Source organism: Balaenoptera borealis, assembly GCF_965194805.1.
Source record: "Balaenoptera borealis genome assembly, chromosome: 7".
Classification (NCBI taxonomy): Eukaryota; Metazoa; Chordata; class Mammalia; order Artiodactyla; family Balaenopteridae; genus Balaenoptera; species Balaenoptera borealis.
Window position 1 is genome coordinate 101,268,252 of NC_138864.1, and position 20,278 is coordinate 101,288,529.

The window sequence follows — 20,278 nt, forward strand, 5'->3', positions numbered from 1 at the left end:
ATATACTGCTACTCTGTACTGTACCATCTCACTTAGGCTAGATTAAATTGGCGTCAGGGACTATTTCTTAATGACCTAAATCTACAAGACAGAGCAGAGGACATGTACTGGACTGGGTAGTTAAATACAGATAAGTTAAAATAAGTTAAACACAGATCTCACTGGTAAGCAGATTGCTGCCCATATGAGTGAGGACTGGTACACAAAGAACAAAATGGCCAAGGCAGTGCCATTGGTAAGTGCTGTTGGAAAGATGCAAGATCAAAAATGGGACTCTTCAAGGAGACAGATTTAGCTGGGTTGTTTCAAGGTTCTAAGGCTAGATGGAACACTTAGGAAAGGTCTACCAATTTTTTGTAGGAATTCTGTATTCTCGATACAAGTTATATATCTTTGTACATATAGCAGGAATAAATCAATATTTTTATTATATATATAAAATCTGAAATATATTTTCTGCTCTTTGTCCTGCCTTTTTACTCTCTTAATGGTGACTATTGATAAATAGATCTTGAGTATCATGTACATCATTTTTCCCTTTGTGAATAACGCTTTTTGCATGCTATTTAAGCAATCTCAACCTACCCTAACGTTATGGAGATAATTTTCTATGTTTTCCTCTAAAAGCCTTATTAGTCTGTTCACATCTAGATCCACACTCTATTTAGAACTGATTTGTGCTTATGGTGTGAAGTAGGGAATAAAGATTCATGTTTTTCCATAAGGATATCCAATTGACAGAGCAGTGCGTATTGAAAAGGTTAATCATTCATTACATAGTAATTTTTCTGTCATAAATCAAGTAACCATATATGTGTGTGTCTAGACTCTTTATTTTCTTCCATAGTTCTCCATCTTTGCATAAATATCTCTCTATCATGATTCCTATGGCCTTATATAGTAGGTCTTCCTACTTGGTATCCCTACCTTTGTTATTGCTCAAGATTGTCTTAACTTTTTTTGCGGTTCCATTTAAATTTTAAAAATAGAATGTCAATTAATACACACACAAACACACACACACACACCCCAACACCAACCCATCTGGAATTTTGATTAAGATGTCATTGACTCCATAAAACAACTTGGGGAAAATTAACATCTTCACAATACTGAATCTTCCCATTAACGTGATATTTCCCACCATTTTAAGGTTTTATCTAATTCTCTCAAAGTTTTTAAATTTTCAGTGTAGATGTTCTACACATCACTTGTTAGATTTACTTGTATTTGATATTTGTTGCTATCATGTTATATTGTTTGAAATTTCATTTTCTATTGTTTGTTACCAGTAAATAGAAGTACAATTAAGTTTTATATATTGGTGTTGCATGCAGTGACTTTGCTAAACACACTTATTAGTTCTAATAGTTTGTAAATTATTTTCAATATCTCACATGCTCAATTAGGTTATTTGAAAATTATGATGACATCATTTTTTCCTGCCCAATCTTCATGACTCTTTTTTTCTTTTTCTTACATTATTGTAAATAAATGAAGTAAATAAATGGTCCCAGTCCTCCAGTTCAATGTTAGATAAAAATGGTGGTATTGTAGAAGGATTCCTTGTCTCATTCTTTATCACTAAGGGAAAAACTTTCAATAAGTCATTTTTAAATATGATGTTTATTATAGATTTTTGAAGATAATCTTCATCAGAATAAGGTTTTGTTTTTCTTTTCCACAAATTGGTATTAAATCCTATCAAATGGTTTTACTGTATCTATTCAGATGGCCATATGATTTCTGAATATCTTTCATATGTAAAAATAATCTCTCCAGCATCTTGCCCATGTAATGATAAAGCACCTAGGACTATGTAGGGATATATGCAAGAAAATTCAGAGTATGCCAGTTTTATCACCATTTTTGAAATAAATCTAAAATGTTCTTAAAATTTCAGTTCTGATTAAATACATACCAAAGCATATGTCTTTGTTTCATAGGGACTTTGAGCAGCTAAGTTCCACTGTTGGGATTTCAGCTGAGATGTGTGTGATTCCTTTGTAGGGAAACAGGCTGTGTTGGATCCGTTCACATTGCTGAACCTTCTGCCAAACTCAACTGACAAGTATTACACTTACAATGGCTCCCTGACATCTCCTCCCTGCACAGACACCGTTGATTGGGTTGTTTTTAAAGATACAGTTAGCATCTCTGAAAGCCAGGTAATCTTGGAAATTCAAACAAATGAAGTAATTTGAAGCAATTTTGAAAGAATTATTTTCTAAGCTTTACTAGAGAATATCTGTTTTAAAGCATTTGCCGATATGCCTTTGAAGCAGATACACAGTTAAATTATGTGTTATTATATGTTAAATTATCTTCTTTCCAGCTGGCTGTTTTTTGTGAAGTTCTTACAATGCAGCAGTCTGGTTATGTCATGCTGATGGACTACTTACAAAATAATTTTCGAGAACAACAGTACAAGTTCTCCAGGCAGGTGTTTTCCTCATATACTGGAAAGGAAGAGATTCATGAAGCAGGTGTGTATTGAAATATAATTTTGTAGGAGGTAATTGTGGTATAGTGGAAAATATACAAGGCTTTGATTTTTGGAAATGTTTTGCTTATAGCCTTGTAGCTTTAGGTAAGCACTTTAACTTCTCTGAATCTCAGTTGCCATTTTTATAAAATGGCAATTAAAAATATCTGTTCTTTCCCACATGAATAACCCCATTTTGCAGACAAGAGACACTGAGATTCAGTAAGGAAAGTAATTTTTCTAAAATACATAGTAATAGGTGGCAAAGTCACATACACACCTCCACATTCTTTGTGTCATTTGCCTGAGCTAACAGCTATAAGAGAGGAATGAATAAGGCGTGAGGTGTTCAGAGCTTCGGGAGATCACTTCTGGTTGCGATGACTAGGGAATCTCCGTGGGAGAACCGCATTTGACCTGAGTCTTGATGTGTGATTTGGGTTTTAAATAAGTACTCATCCTTGTGTTGGCAGCTCCCAGAGAAGCCTAGTACCTAGTAAGGATTGAAACCAAAGGCACTGAATTATTAATGAATAAAAAGGGAGTCTTTCCCCCAGTTTCTTTCTTTGAACGAAAAGAAGTTTGTCCTTGTCAAGCCCAGGCGATGGAGAGGAGGGAAAGTCTCTGGAGTCTTTTGAAGCTGACACAGCAGTCAGAAGCCTTTGAAAGTGTCCAGAGGACACAATCAGTTGCATCTACGGACTTGTTCTTTTCAGTTCACGCTGAGGGTGCACTGATTCATGAAAGAAAGAGTTGAAGTGGCCTTTGCTTTGGGGACTGAAAACCTTTCCAAGTACATGGTCTTCTTTGATCCCCGTCCTGCAATGAATTTTTGGCTGTGTATAATATTAATTCAATAATCGTCTGCTTTTGAAGGTTGGGCATTAAAACAGCATGCTTTTATTGTTTCAATGTGGTGTTTGTGGGAATTGTTTATCCTTTAACAACAACAATAACAACAGAGCACAAGACAACAGTGATGAATAGCTGCATTTAATGTGACATTGTTTCAAATTAAATTGCCCCAAAGTGAGGAAATTTAATTATGTTTCTACCAAAAATAGTAAATACTAAAACTTCCTGTCTGGTAAATAATACACAGTTGATTAGAAAAAAGAAACAGATTTACCCATCTCCTTTACCGAAATGCAAATGACCAAATCACAAAGTAAATAAATACGATTTTTTGGTCATGTACTTTTATTAATTATATTTTATTAAAACCCTTCAGTGGCTCCCATTGCTTTTAGAATAAAATCCAAACAGTTTGTCATTACATGGTAGGTCCTATTCAGCACTTACTGGCCTTAGTGCTTACCCCTCCCTGGCCAGCTTCCTTCCCTCATCCTGACCTGTGTGAGGTCCCTGAAGAGGGCAGACCACACTCTCCCAGGTTGCATGCTCTTCCCTGCTGGTCTCCTCCTTGTTCTTCAAGACTCAGGTAGACCCTTGCCTCCACTGGGGAGCCAACTCTGACTCTACCTCCACCCCTACCAAGCCTGGCTCTGGCCCGGGGGCACAGGACTGTGCCCTCGTGAAGGTGCCGTGCCCATAGGGTACAAGATGAACGATGCTCGTCTGAAGGTGTGCAGTGTGCCCAGGAGCTCCTCTGTGCTGGGCGACCACACTTCCTAGCAGTTGCCATTTATGATATTGTCTGTTTACTTTTCTGTCCCCCACCACCATCTGAGCTCCAAGAAGGAAGTAACTAAGTCTTTTATCACTTTACCTCCTTTGCTGGGCTAAAGTAAAGCTCTCATTCATCAAATAGTCACCAAATGACTGAAAAAATCCATTTGCATATATAATAAAAATATGGCAGGTTGTGCTCAGTGGGTGCCTCTTGCATCGTTTAACGTGTAAACCCTTAGGTAGTTCCGTTTTAATGTAGATCATTGTTGTTTTTCACAGTTAAGTGATGAAGGCTAAAAATAATAATAACAAAAACAGTAATAGACCAGTGTATTCAACCAAGCGTTGGCCGTATTTTCCTCATTTTATAGTTTGGGAAGCTGATATTAAGTGGCTCACCCAAGTTCATGGAACTGTAAAAGGCTGGAGTCAGTATTTGAACCCAGGTCTCCGTAATTCTAAAGACTTTCAAAGCTCTCTCCACTATGCTTTATAAGGAACATAATTTATGCTTACATAATTTTATAATAAAAGCTGATGACTTTAATGACATGAAACTTTTTTAAAAATAGTATTGGCTCTTTTCAAAAACTAGAACAATTGAATTCTTGCATTTTCCATTATGAGTATTTGCATTCACCAAGCACGTATTTTCCATGTGCATATTCCTGTGATTTTTTTTTCCCTTAATGGATACACTATCGCCCTTCTACTTTCTCGAACTGAATTTGAAAATAAGAATTGAGGATTGCATTTATTTTCAGGATTTAATCTTTATTAAATTTAATCTGAAAATGTTTTTATTACATGAGCATTGTAAAAAAGGAGAAAATATAGATAAGCACACAGAAGAAAATAAAAAAGCCTTATACTGTCATTACCCAGAGATAACTGCTATGAGGATTTTGAGGAATATCCTTCTAGGTCTATCTCTTAAATTAAAACTATATTATTATATCTCACAAAAATCAGGCTGTACCACACTTATCTGTTTATTGATTTTGCTTTACTTAATGATGTAAATATATCATTAATCACATTCTTAGTTTTATGTACTCTTCCATTGTATAGTCATAGCAACTTATTAAATCAGTTTCTCAGTTTGGGACATTCAGATTATATTTATATATTTTGCTATTATAAATATCGAACATCCTCATTTTGACCAAGAGAAAAGTAAGAGGTGGCATGAAAAGTGTTAGAATTCTGCTCTTGGTAAATGCATTGTAGGAAAACATATTTTGCAAAATATCAATACATTACAAGTAATTGCAAAAACCATGAGACGTCTGCATATCCATGCAAACTTCTTGAGGGTAGAAATCAAGCCTTATTCATTTTTGCATTCATAGGAAAACGCACTCAATGTTTGTGAGTGAATCCATATTTTACCAGAACTTCAGTCCTCTGTTTTTGCATTTTTACGTAGCGTTGCCATTTATTAAAAGGCATTTATTTTTGGCTTCATGGAATGGGCGGTGGCTCTTCTAAGAATCACAGAATTTAATGGAACCATCTGATCTTGAAGGAGTTAGTAAAAGCTGTCTCTTAGTTAATGAGAAATATGTGTCAGTAACCGTACAAGCATCACGTGCGTGCAGAGGAGGTGAAGTCCAGCTTTGTCCCCTGCCTTGCAGGCAAAAGATACCTCCCTGCTGCCCTCTTATCCCACTAGCAAGGCTCTCCACCTAGAAGCAGGGCCCTCCTGAAGCACAGTAGGAAAGAGCTGGGGCTTTCAAAGCCCAGTCGACCTCTGGTTTCAAACCGCAGTGCAAATACTTATTCGTTATATAAAAATTGTCAAGTTATTTAATTTCTCTGAGCTCAGTTTCTTCACCTATAAAATGTGAGTTCAAAATGGCCACCTTGTAGGGTTGTTGTGAGGTCTCAATAAACTAAAGTTTGCAAAGCAGTCCATTCCCTTGAACATAATATGCTCCAGACCCATAGCTCCTATTACTATAGTGTATGTGTTTGTGTGTATGTATACACTCATGTATATATGTGTGTGTATGCATTTATATATTTGTATATATAGAAGGGGGCAAGCTCTCACAAGTACGGCGTGCTATTCAAGTTTTCCATGTTTAAGGCTTTTGTTTGTTAAGTAGAATTATAAATGCACTTTAAATCTCATTTGCTAGCATTGTAATATTATTTAATGCAAACTTTTTTAAAAAAAACCATAAAATATAAAATGCTTTTCAAGGCAGGGTAGCATGAAAAGAGTGCCTTCATAGCTTAATGTTGTATTTGAGCTATGAGAAGTTTTCTGTAATTTCCTGAAAAATGTCATGATGCATTATGCATCAGTAGACCTACCTTCTTGAAGGTCAGTAGTTGTAAATAGCATTCATTAAGGTCACATGTACATTAACTCTGTGCTCTAACTATCTGCAGAAAAGTGACATGGAGATTATTTACTTCTTGGAAGATTATATGTTACAAATTGAACTGTTGACGAAGTTGCTGTGTGTTCCTAGAGAAGATTGACTGAATTAGGTAGAATTCGAAAAATTTCTTTTGGTTATTTATCTAAAGGGAATGGCATATAATCATTGAGAAGTGCAAAGCAGTGATAGATCATTTCTAGTTATTTTTCACATTTGTGGCGATCTTTACATTCGTTTCATTAAGATCTGCTACTCCGTGAGGGGAAATCACAACCTTAATATTGATTGTCTTCTGAGTCTGTCAGTCTTCAAGTTCCTCACGTGGTAGTCATCAAACTACCTGTCTCAATACTTTTTAAAATGAGGCTCATAAACCTCAAGCAAGGATGTGGTGGATTTATCAGTGTGCATTCACAGAAGTACTTTTGCCATGGGCTGTGTTAAACTGTACCAAACCTCAATAATGGGAAATACTGGGTAAAAACCTAGTGACATTTTCTCTGCCACTCCCCAAGAATCACCACGCTGTCTTTTCACTTCCATCTACATTTTTACTCATAATTCGTGGAGGTGAGACTGGGCCTTCTCCCTTAGGGCATGTGTCCCTTCTCCCAGTGTGGGCATATAGAACAGCAAAGGCAGAAGGAAACTCGTATCTCCTCCCCTCAACCATCGGCACTGACTTTCGTGATCATGTTCTCCTCCTTTGTGCTTTTCCTTCCTTTATTTCCTTTTCTTTTCCCACTTTTTTTCCTTTTTCCTCATGACACTCAGCGCTTTGCCTATTAATCTTTTGCAACTTGCTCTGCAAGGCGTCCGCGTTCCTATGTAGGAGGTATTCACTCTCCATAGCCATTCATTTAAGTGATGAGAAGGTAAAGGACTTCGTGTGAGCTAAATTCGTGAAGCTTTTACAACTTTTAGTGATAAAAACGTGTACTTTTGAAAAGCACAACCTAATTTGGTCTAAATGGCAGAATTTTTAAGTTTATTTTGCATTCCTCTGTAAATGGAGTCTAGGATTTGGAAACTAAAAGCACCCATTACATTTAATACCTTACTAAATTTAAGGATTAGAGGAATGAGTTTCCTATAGGCAGGGATGGCACCGTTTTTATTTGTATGTCCAAGAGTACCTGGAACCAAGTAGATGAGAAGTGAATGTTAAAAATAAGTTTTTGGGGCTTCCCTGGTGGCGCAGTGGTTGAGAATCTGCCTGCCAATGCAGGGGACACGGGTTCGAGCCCTGCTCTGGGAAGATCCCACATGCCGCGGAGCAACTAGGCCCGTGAGCCACAATTACTGAGCCTGCGCGTCTGGAGCCTGTGCTCCGCAACAAGAGAGGCCGCGATAGTGAGAGGCCCGCGCACCGCGATGAAGAGTGGCCCCCACTTGCCACAACTAGAGAAAGCCCTCGCACAGAAACGAAGACCCAACACAGCCATAAGTAAATAAATAAATAAATAAATAAATAAATAAATAAATAAATAAATAAATAAATAAAATATAAAAATAAATAAAATAAAATTTTAAAAAAATAAGTTTTAAAAAAAATAAATAAATAAGTTTTTAAGTAAGAGCACTTACCAATCCCTTAAAATGGAGACCACATTCTCATTCTTTATATGTGAGGATCCCTTGCATGTGAACTGAAGCGCTTACTTGTATTCTGTGTGACTCGACGTGGACTCCAGATTTGTCACAGCCTGGCTCACAGCCACAAGCTTGCAGAAACCCGATTCTCCTTCTTGGCCAGTGTTCCTTAAAGGATCAGTCACTGTGATCCAGATCACATGGAGCTTGTAGAAAGGAACCAGGGCATGCGATTCATTCCTAAGGAAGGAAATGGGACCTCAACATATTGTAGTTCTGAACTCCCCATAATCAAGGAAATTATATTTTTGTTACTATTTTTTTACATTTATTGGTAGCTTGTATTTGGTGTCTGAATATATGTTGATCTGGAAGACACTTCTTGATTTTCAATCCAGATAATGCGCTTTATGGAGTGTATGTCCTTCTAATAAGATAAACTATTTTCAATACGAAATATAATGAAAACTTAGAAAATTTAGTGCCAATTAATAACTTATTCCATAGTCATTACGCAGCTTTATGTCTGAACACCAAGTAGTGTATATAAAATTAACTAGATTGTTATTTAAAAGATCCCGTCCTACCTTATAGAAGGGCAACCCTTTGGCAAGGTCATACACTATATACAGAAGTACTGGTCCTTCTCTTGAATACATTCTAAAGTATATATCTTTTTTTCCATAAAATTCTGTATTTCAGCATCTAAAGATAAGATTCAGTGGCAGCTTTATAACATATTACTAAGCTATGATTATTGATAAGCAAAAGGAGTGTTTTAAAAATAAATTTCTAATTACAATGTAAATTTAAACAAACAAATGACTAATAAGCTTTTACAGAAATATAAAGAAGAAAGCAAAGGAATAAAAGCCTGGTGGCAAGGAAATGTGAATTTCTTTTCAGAGTCCTACTTTATATTAATGCTGATGAAGTACCCACTGATTTCTACTATTAAGGCAAGATAAACATAGACGTCTGACCAAAATTGCTTGCACTATTTAGGAAGTAGTCCTTTGGGTATTTTGCAGCTAATAATTTTATGTTTTTCTCAGTTTCTCAGAGTTTTATGTTTTGTGTACATGCATAAAACTCTGATGCATTTTAAGATAGTTTCATCTTTGAGGAAGAGATAGTTCACTTTAAACCATTCTCACTCTATACAAAGTAGGAGTGATTTTTGAACAAAATCTGCAAATGATATTGTCCAGAATCACTTTCCGTCTTTTAAAAACAGACTTGGGATTCATCAGAATCTAGGCTGAGGCAATCCTGTTCCTCCACCTGTATAGGTTATGTTAGCAGCTCACTTCTGAGATGATTTGGTGGTCTTCTGCCATCTGGCGGACACTAATAGAATTGTCACTAGATAGAGTAACGATGATGGAGTCTAGACCTGAATTAGAATACATTTTCTTATTCTGAATTCGTGTTTTTTGATAACGGAGGAATTGTCCTCTTATTCCCAAAGGAACACCCCACCCTACATCCTCGATAAACAAAAAATAGTATATAGTTTTAACAGTGAAAACTTCTGTCTCTAACTCATATAAAGTTATTCATATATTGATTTAAAGAGTATATGTGTATATATATTTATGTTTATGTTTATATATATTTATGTTTCTCTGAATCATTCATATACCATTGCTAGCATAGCATACATATGCCAAAATATCTATTATTAAGTACTGTAATAAAATTTGTTTCAATTTATAAGGTCAGTTTTTAGTTTTGGGTGCCCTCCCGTGTTCACGAGAAAAACTACAGACGGATAGAGACAAAAAGGCTTTTTGGTCATATTCTGATGCTGCTGCTTGCATGTTTTCTTTGGGTCCTGGAAATAGTTTTGGTAGCAGTGATGCTTGGTTGACTTAAGTAAACCGCGTGGTCTCGTCTAGTAGTGTGTAACTTCTGCTATCCCTTTAAAGCAAAGCCTGGATTCTGTGAGCATAATATGTGAGCATAATATGCTCTGCGAGCATAATCTTTGGCCTTAGAGACCTTTCTCTCCCTCTCTTTTGCAAATCTCTCTGGCCTATGAAGAGATTATATTCATTACTTTGCTTTATCAGCACAGTATCATGAATTTTGTAATTTTTATCCTCACAGTTAGTCCAAATTATCACATTATGAATGTATTTCAGAAAGTATCAGAGTATTCTTTCTGATGGGACTACATTTTTGGCATGATTCCCAGCATGGGCTTCAATTCATTTTAAGAAGTCCCTGAATGAGTTTCAATATATTCTTTCAGCTGAGACAAACAAATCTTCTAATTCCCTGAAATTAATTGCTTAATCTATTTATGATGCCAAAGTGGGATTTTTGTCAGCAGGTCTGAAAAATATTGAAATAATAGTTTTAGTTGTCCTTCTATGGTTTTCTGTGATAGGGAATTTTTAATTATTTTAAGGATTTTCAAACAATAAAACGTCTGATAATAAAACATCTTTTATCATTGAAATTCTCCTCATCCAGAGCTAAGCATATTTGTCAGGTACTCAACAAGTGTAATAAAGACACCATAAACTTGAAGATATCCTTTGTTCTTTTATTTTTGAAAATGAATCAGTATGCCAGATATATTCAAGACAGTGTTCTGGGCAATACAGAAATATGAAGCTCTGATTCTTATGTTTATAATCTACTAAAGGAGTTAAGACCCATTTGGAAAAAATATATATAATAGAAGAGGCAATTATGCAATGAAATAATAGTGGTAAAACAAAACAGACAATTGAAAATGACAAAGATCACTTCAGCAGAGATCAAAGCGTGCATAACAGAGAAGGTTGCGCTTGATCAAGACATTTCCTGAGTGGGAAGATCAGACGTCAACAGATAGAGATAGGAGGTGTCGACTGAAAAAAAAATGCACAACCTAAAAGTTGAGCGTTATGTTTTATTCGGCAGACATTCTGAGCACTTCAAGCCCAGGAGACAGGTCTCTCAGATCACTCTGAGGGACTGCTCTGAACAGGCAAAGGGGGAGCCAGGATATATAGGAGTTTTTGCAACAAGGACCAGGTAGTCAGAACATCAAAAGATTACCTACCGTTAATTAAAGACAACCAGCTATCTCAAGTTAACGAATTTAGCATTTTTCTATGTATCGGAAGATGCACGAGTCTGGGCTCACTGAAATCATTCCTTTGATATGCACCTCAGCTATCTGGGGTCAGTTTCCTGTACATCGTCATCCTGAGTTTCCTCAGGGTGCACTGTTGGGGCAGCTGTAATGTGATGGCTTGATGGCTGCAACATCCTTTGTTTACTGATACGGCAGGCAATATTTTTCATTCACAGAAGGAAGGAAGAAGTATCTCAGATACAGGAAATGGCATGAACAAAAGTGCCACAATGGGAAAGTGTAACTTTTTACCCTTTATTAAAATACAACAAAAATGTTCATAGAATATGTTTCACTTGTTGAAATCCTAGAGGGTGACAGTTGTATCAATAACTGTACTTTTTTTTTCTCTGAAGTTTGTAGTTCAGAACCAGAAAATGTTCAAGCTGACCCAGAGAATTATACCAGCCTTCTTGTTACGTGGGAGAGACCTCGAGTAGTTTATGATACCATGATTGAGAAGTTCGCAGTTCTGTACCAGCAGTTAGAGGGAGAAGACCAAACCAAGCATGAGTTTTTGACAGATGGCTATCAAGACTTGGTAACTATAAAATCAGTTGTTTCGTGTATTGTAGTTTAATTTTTAGGGTAAGAACTTAAAATGATTGTATATTGTTGCCTTTTGTGACTTTAGACTTTGTATGAAGCTCTCTAGTGGGGTGAAGGGGGCACAGCAGTTATTTTAACTATGTCACAACTTACAGTGGTTGACACTAGGTTCTTACTAATGTTTTGAATTACATGGAGACCACAACTTTGCCAACAGCAACATTGTAGAGTAGACACTTATGGAAGACTTAGAACTGGAGATCATCTAGTGCAGCCTCTCTTTACAAAGAAAAGGGCTCAAAGAACAGTTAAATACTTTATGCTCTCACCGTTGGGGAAAGAATTGGGCCTGGAATGTCAGTGCTCCGATACCGTCATATGTTGTTTCCCCATCATACTGAAGCAGCACAAGGGAAATAGAGTAGGGAATAGAGTAGGCGTCTTGAAAGTCCTTTTCTTTGCATCAAATTTCCAAGTAACAGATGTGAAGTCAATTGAGATAGAACTTCTGGGACATGAGGCAGGTAATCCTTAGGAAAGGATCCACGTCCTCTTGCTCCCCACCCATGCACAAGAATTAAAGAAAATAAAGTACAGATTCCTTCTGTGACCTGAACATCTCAGTATTAAACTTTGCTCTGGTAGGGAGGCATTGGGGTATAGCTGAGAAAACCCCTCAAGAAAGCCCCCAGTATAGGTCCAAGACATTGAACTCTGAATACAGACACTCACTGGGGTGTCACTCAAGCCCTAGGAACCTGCATTTAAACAAAAGCTGGTGTTGAATATCATATAAACAAAATAATGAGATTTGTAACAACTTTTTAATTCAGATGTTTAGAACAAAGACACTATGAATTGAGAAAGTTGTGGAATTTATGAGAATATACTATTTTTCACTTCATAATGATGTGAAGAAGATAATAATTCTATTTACATAGAAATTTTAAATAAATATTTAAAATATGAAATTTTCTAATACTAGATCTGATTTGTAAAAAGAAAAAAAAAGTGTAGTTTTCCAGTATCTCCCTAATTCACAAATATCACAAGTTCAACTTAACAGCATTGCATAGAATTTTTTCTCAGGTTAATAAAATATAAATTTTTCTATTGACAAATGAGAAAATCTTTTCTAAGGACCGATGTCTAGTATGTTAGTACTCCTATGAGAATAATACATTTGTATAATTACTACCACCTTTCTTTTAGGGTGCTATTCTTAATAATTTACTACCCAATATGAGTTATGTTCTTCAAATAGTAGCCATATGCACTAATGGCTTATATGGAAAATACAGCGACCAGCTGATTGTGGACATGCCTTCCGATGACCCTGGTAAGTGACCCCCTGATATGCCTTATCTAAATAAACGAGGCTAGTTTAATTTCTGAATGCATTGGTGCTTTCTCTCTGACTTTATATTCTTTTGGCCAAAAGGCAAAATGATTTCCTTTTTAGTCTGGATCATCAGGTAATTTTGTAAAGCATGGAACTCATTTTTCATTCAGCAGATATGGTGCAGCACAATAAGTAAATTTATTTTTAATACTGAAGTTTTCTATTTGTAAAATAAGAACAGCAAAACCTATGGTAATGTCTGTACTGGCCACCAAATGAAAATAGCTAAGTAAATATAAAGACTTTGATTTTGGAAAATAAAGAGTTTGTTTCATTTGTGTTTATTTCCTCTTTCAGCCCCCAAAGCATTTTGTAGTAAGTATATACGTGATTCAAGGATCATGTGAGGTACTTTGAAATATCTATACAAAGCATCTCAAAAGTTTATCTTAGATATTTTAATCCACTTTTTATAATTTGGTGGGGGAGGGGGAGCTTTCCTCTTAGATTTGCCAGTATTATTCCATAAAAGCAAACAAAAAAGTTGTTTCTAATTGTATTTCATTTGCATGCATCTTCTCTAAGTATTACAGGAAAATCTTTGATCTCAAGGCATATGCAATAATTGAATGAAGTGCTGACCATCATAATTTGACAATTTCCAAATTTACATAACTAAATTAAAGCCTTCCTTTTGTTAGTATAAGCATTTTTAAAGTGATAGAATGGAATTATATATGTACATATATGTGTATGCATATATATATACACATACACATCATGCACATGCATGTTCATAAATATATGCAAACATACATACATACATAAATGTAAATATTCTTTGGTCATCCCTATCATGAGGCTACTCACTGAAATTTTCACAAGTTTTTAATGGCGATGGTTACAAGTGATATTAATTGTAGCATATTTCACTTTTACATATGGAAGGAAAACTCTTGTCTGTTGATTTGCCTTTGTGGTCTATATGCCTTAGCATGGCTTTAATCTATTACAAGCTCATTCATTGATTACCTCATCATAGTTGTTCTCATTAGTTGAACTTTTAAGTTAAAGAATATATGTCAGAGCATTCGATGTTAGATTATGGATCCTTCCAAACCACAGGCTACAAAACTTGCCAAGATATTTCCCAAGTTAGAGCATTGATGGCTAATGAATATTACTACTTTCATGATGGCAAAATCATTATTTAATAATATTTCTTATGATCTGCCTCATGTCCTGGGTATAACCATCTTTCTTATTGCTTTTATTTAGCATTATTTTTCAAAATCGGGTTTTTTTTTTTAATGGAATGTGAGCTCTAAGTCTTATTGAAAGGTGAGTATCAAATTAACTGACCGTGGTTCCACTGTACCATATCATGCCCCTCCATTGAATGTCATCCTTCACCAAAGTTCCCCATATTGATCCACACCCAAAATGACATCTGTAGCAGTGCACCATTGACCATGTTGGCCAACATTATATGTGAATTGTTTAAATGTGGTATATAAAAATCTCCTCTAATACTATTGTGTATTTTAGGATATGAATTATATTGAATACATTCACTTAACTTTACTATCTTGGTTTGATTATACCACTCTAATTTCTGAACATAAAACAATTTCCCAGGAGTTTACAAAAAATAATTTTAGCTATTTATGTTGTACACTTTCTTACTCTAGCCACTATGCTAAAAGTTTAGACTTTCTGAATTTTTTTGTTTTTTATTTTTGAGAGAGAAGCTTATTGCATATGGAAAAACAGATCAAATGTCTATTTTCTACAGAAGTGATTTTTGAGTGATCCTTTTAGACTGAGTCTATACTGGCACAAAGTATAACGTACTTGTATCATTTGTAGCACTTACACCATTTGTACAAAATAATACATATTATAACTTAATTTCTATTTGTTCAAAGGATCGGGACACCATTGAACTAATGAGGTGCTAGCTTGGACACATCATTTAATCTCCATGGATATCCCAGTCCCTTAGAGCATTTTGTACATGTTTTGGTAAAAGATGGTATTTGATTTGATATTTTACTATGATATTATTCTTAAAAGCCAAGGGTTAAAAACTTAGTTTATTCTTTAGTTATTTCTACCAAAAAGTCCTTTGTCAAAAACCAATTTACCCAAAGTTTGGGCTCTTCCTATTTTTATAAAGAAAATATTAGTACTTTCTTAGAACTCATTCTTTCTGATTGTGAAGACTACAATGGCATTTCAGCCCATATATTTTCAGTTCATTATTGAAATTACATTACCTTAAAGATTGTCTCTATGGTAAATATATCACAGTAAAAGTCTTGACAGCAGTACTATCCTACAGTGATAGTGATAGTACCTACAAGATTTGTAAATTTTATGTTTTATGTGGCTAATATAGATGTAAGTGGCTTTTGAGTTTGCTGCTTATTTCACGGTTTTTATTAGTACCATTTCATCCTGTTAATCATGTTGTTTCATTACCTTAGTAACATTGTAATGTACGCTATTGAATTATTCTATTATTTTGGATAAGCTGTTTCCTAAATACTGTACTGTTTGTTGTTTTTGTTTAAAAGGAATGAAGGAGATCACTTATAATTGCCCTCATTCCTTCAGTCACAGATTTTAAATATTCTAATCAATATCTGTGAAGGAAAACTCAATCTTCCAAATTGTGCATTTAACTTTGGCTAATTTGATTAATTTATCACTTGTGCATTTTAATTACATTTGTTGTTATGTACAACAGTATCACCATAAATTAGTGTCCATTAAATTTATTATAAATCGCTATTTTAAGATAAATGCATAAACTCATGTTCAGAAACAATTTAAATTTGTCGAGGAAACCTTTTTAAGGTTAAACAAAATGGATATTCTTTTTAAAAACTTTTTTAGAAATTTTTCTTTTTTTTTTGGTTGTAACTAAAATAATTATGCTCATTTCTATAATGTAGATCTAATTATGATATAGTTATAGAGGACATTATTTAAGTACATGTTTTAGGGCCTTGATAATTATATGTGTTAAATTTAAATGCATGGTGAATTAGATCAACACATTTTCCTGTTTTGTGTGCTTTTCATTTGTATAACAATTGTCTTTGTTAAATCACTATATATTGTCCTTATTCAGCCTGTACCATACTACACTACAGGAGTTATTATATAATGATATTTTAAAATCACACTTTAAAGAGATTGCAGTTTACATTGCTTTTGCCTTTTTGCACTGTGAAACTTGGCTTACAACCTTCAAACAATTAAATAAGCCTTGCTTGCCAACCTACATCAGTGTTGCTTTTTTGTGTTATGGCATGTTAATGTGTGACTAACATGCTCTTTTAGAAGATCTAACATTGCATGTGCCTCAAAACAAAACCAGAACGAACCAATAGGTTTTGTTCTATTATCACATAAATGTGAATTTTAAGTGTTCAGTCAAAAAAATATATTGACAATCTTCACTACTGGACTTTTTGTATCCTTCATGGAGTCTCTTTTGATGAAGTGAAAAGATTCTGTAAACCAATATAATTTTTGAACTGTTTAATATATGTGCCTGAGTCAGTGCCTGAGTCAGACCAGTGGCCACTAAAACATTAGTTATTATTTGCAAGAAAACAGCAGGCCAAAGTGTACCCATTCTGAGACCTTGTGCCAATCAGCAGCGCTAGACCTTGAGTGCTATGAGCTCTCAGACCTAGGAGTATGGCTCGGATTCTCCAGGGAGATAGAAACAACCTTTCAAAATTATTTTATTTCAAAATTGTTCTGAAGAGGCTCAGCAAAAGACTTCTAGATTATTTTGGGCAGGGCTATTAATGTGTTCCTGGGCAACCCCAGAATTTCGGTCAATTCAAATGATCTGAGTCTAGTAGGAAACCAAAATGAAAATCCTTCAAAGTGGGTTTTTACGTACCAACACGAAGGCACCCATACTTGGGTATTCACCCATGAGTGTGCCATGAAGTAAAGAAGGATCAAAGGGCTGCTTGGACCCATAGGTTCTGCCCCTAGGGCCTGAAGGGGCCCAAAGGAAACTTCTTACTTCTTATTGCGGTAAACAGCAAAGCCAGTTAGAGTAGAACTCACTGATCCTGATACTCGTTAGAGGATATGATTGAGTAGAATTATGTATTTTAACTTAATAGGAAACATAATCTATACAGTTAAGTTATGCTCTGGTCAAACGATAAAAATTAATCAAATGCAATACACACAGAGAGTACTGAAAGAAAAGAAAATCAGTCCTCAATGTAATAATTATATACACCCCACCCCAACCCTGACAATAAATAAGAGAATTACCTTTGCTCATTAAAAGTATAAAGTTAGGTGAAGTTAGACCAGTTTTTAAAAACACTTCTGTAAGAACGTTGAAGAGAATGGACTCTCGCTGAAATGTTTTTCGGTAGCCTCTTAACAGAGAAAAATCTACTGTATAATGTACATATCACTTAACAAGCATTTGATTATGATTTGCCCTTATTAATGTTAAAGTATTTTAAAAGTACATGAAAAGGAGTGACTCCATATAAAAATATTTTCAATAAAATTATGTATTGTTCACATGCTGAAATGGGAGATTTTTACATGCATGAACTTCTCTAATTGTAGTTTTTAGAAAATCATATTAAAGGTTGTTTTTATTTCTCTCTCACAGTTTAGTTGCAACCGATTTTAAAATTCACATATCTTGATTTCCTTGGAGGTTATAGAGACACAGATTCAGACTATTGAAATCACTTTAATTTAAAAATATAAAGAATAAAGAGCATGAAAAACAGGGTGGGAAAGGGTTTCACAGAGACAAAAATAGAAAAAGGAGAACACTCACGATCCAAATGAAAGTTTTCAAATTCCTTCTTTTAACAAGAAAAAAATAATAATTGAGAGTTAAGATTTAAGACTATGATTGTTTCCCATGAATATTTTCATTTTTATAGCATCGAAAATTATTCAGGGTAAGTAACTTTAAAATAAATAGTCAAGAGTATTTATTTTATCTAAATCTTCATGGGGCCTGGGCTTGCTTACTTCTATGTTTTACTTGAGTTCTCGTCTAAATAGAATTCAGGCACATAACTATATTTTATAGTTTTACATTTCTTAATACCTAGAAATTTTATCATAAAAATAAACTCAAGAAAGTCTATATTGTAAAACAGGCCTGGATTTGATAAATATTTAATGTTAGTTCAGTTATGCCTTTGAAAATTCTGTAGACTATGCATTTCCTTTGAGGATCTATAGAGGCATAAAAAATAGAATATAAGCAGCTTTAGGATAGTGAAGAGCATAAACTTTGGAGATGGAATGAGATTCTCTAAAGTAATAGGCATAAGAAGGGCATCTTTGTAATAATGCTCAAGCCCTCCCAGTTACCCTGTCTCCCATCTTCCTGATGCAGCTTGGATGAAGAGTGAGGAAAAGTGGTCCTCGAGCTCCTCAGTAATTTGGCAGTGGGGCTACATTCCTTGTTGGAGAGAGGGAACCAGCTCCTTATCTTTCCTAACATTTACTGATGGGTCTTGTTTTAGGATTGAGATAGCCAAGGACTAGAAATACGCTGATTCTAGCCAGTTGGGAAAATCAGACTTAAATGATCCTGGTCATTATATTCCTCGCATAGATGGCATTAGTTGAGTATGCCTGGGAAGAAGGTGTGGGGCTAACCCCGGTCAGTCCTTCCTGCTGCCAATCCAGGCTGGACCTGCTGGAAAACATTCTTCCTTTTACCTGGTGCAGTACCCTGTGTACAAATACGTATGAGCCCAAATCTGAAGAATAAAAAAGACCTACTTGATCTTCAGTCAGAAGTGGACCTTGAGGAATAAGTAGTTGAATAAGAAAATAAATCCGTCAATTCTCCCCTGGCATTTTCCCAACTATGCTTTTATCAGCTATGCTAAGAATGAAAGTCTACACTGATGAAAAATTACTTGGGTTTCTTTACACCCAGTAATATCAGCCTCACTGTCCCCTTCTCCCTTCTTAGCTTCAATCACAGTTAGGGTGAGAATAGGGAAGGGAGTTGGAGTTGGAGGATAGAGATGAAGGTTTTGAGTGCAGTTTCCTGTACGTTTATGTAGTGTTGTGTTATGTAACATTCAGTAGTCTTGAAAACTGAAATTCAAAATTTTTATTTTGGGCAATTCTGTATTTTCCAAACTAACAGTCTTTTTTTCCCCTTTTCCCTCTTTCCATCCAACGGTTGACCCATAAGGCTGAAATAGTTGAATAAAAATGTTAATAATTTTGTTTTTAATTTTGTAGAACTTGACCTCTTTCCTGAATTAATTGGAACTGAAGAAATAATTAAGGTATCATAGCTACTTTTTATTCAAGTGCTTTAAAATTAAAAAGTCTGGTTTGAATTACCGGTTAGGTTTCAGACGTTGCATTAATAAAAAGTTCATGTTGCATTATTCATTGTTTGTGGGATTAGTTGCTGAGCTTTGTAGATAGACATGTAATTAATACACATGATTTTTTTATGAAGAAGTTGGAAGACACTTTAATTGGTATAATTTTTAAAAGGAGATAGAAAAGGTTTGTTGATAATTAGAAAAACAGTGAACTTTAAAAATAATGATAGCTGTGAACTATAGCCACAAATTGGAATTTTTTCATGTTCAAATGTTTCTAAAAGACTAAAATAATATTTAAGCAATCCTTAATATTGGTACAGCTTATGTTTAACTAACTTAACCAATGATTGACAGATTGATAATAAATATGAGTCAAAGTATAAATTGTATATATTCTTTTGCCCATTTAATTTGATTATTTTTGTGTGGACTACTTATATTATAAATGTCTGTTGTTAACACAAGGTTCTTTAAGTAAATGGGCATCTAAGGATATTTATAAACTTTAACATTGTCTTAATTTTTGAAATAGAGAGAAAATGACTGTTTGTGCTTATATTCAATATTTCATCCTAAGCCCAAATGTGCTATTCATTATAACTGAGACTAGATGTTAAAGCCAGGTTCTATTGTTAATGATAGTATGAATTTGTCCATAAGTGCATATGTATGTATGAGCTGGTAACTTGTGAAAACTAATTCTACTGTCTCGTAATAAATAGCAATTAAGTTGTGTTTTCACAGATATAATTACCTCAATAATTTATTTATCTT

The 20,278-nt window shown here is 34.8% G+C and overlaps 1 protein-coding gene across 3 annotated transcripts in view; it reads left to right on the forward strand.

The window, feature by feature from the left end:
• The window catches only part of PTPRZ1 (protein tyrosine phosphatase receptor type Z1), a 163,004-nt gene that overhangs the window by 98,117 nt on the left and 44,609 nt on the right, over window positions 1-20,278 (forward strand). For all 3 annotated transcript variants that reach the window (XM_082399950.1, XM_082399952.1, XM_082399951.1), the window contains 5 exons: window positions 2,011-2,168; window positions 2,336-2,486; window positions 11,593-11,777; window positions 12,998-13,124; window positions 19,410-19,456. In XM_082399950.1, coding sequence (XP_082256076.1) covers window positions 2,011-2,168; window positions 2,336-2,486; window positions 11,593-11,777; window positions 12,998-13,124; window positions 19,410-19,456 — 668 coding nt within the window. The remainder of the gene's footprint in view (window positions 1-2,010; window positions 2,169-2,335; window positions 2,487-11,592; window positions 11,778-12,997; window positions 13,125-19,409; window positions 19,457-20,278) is intronic.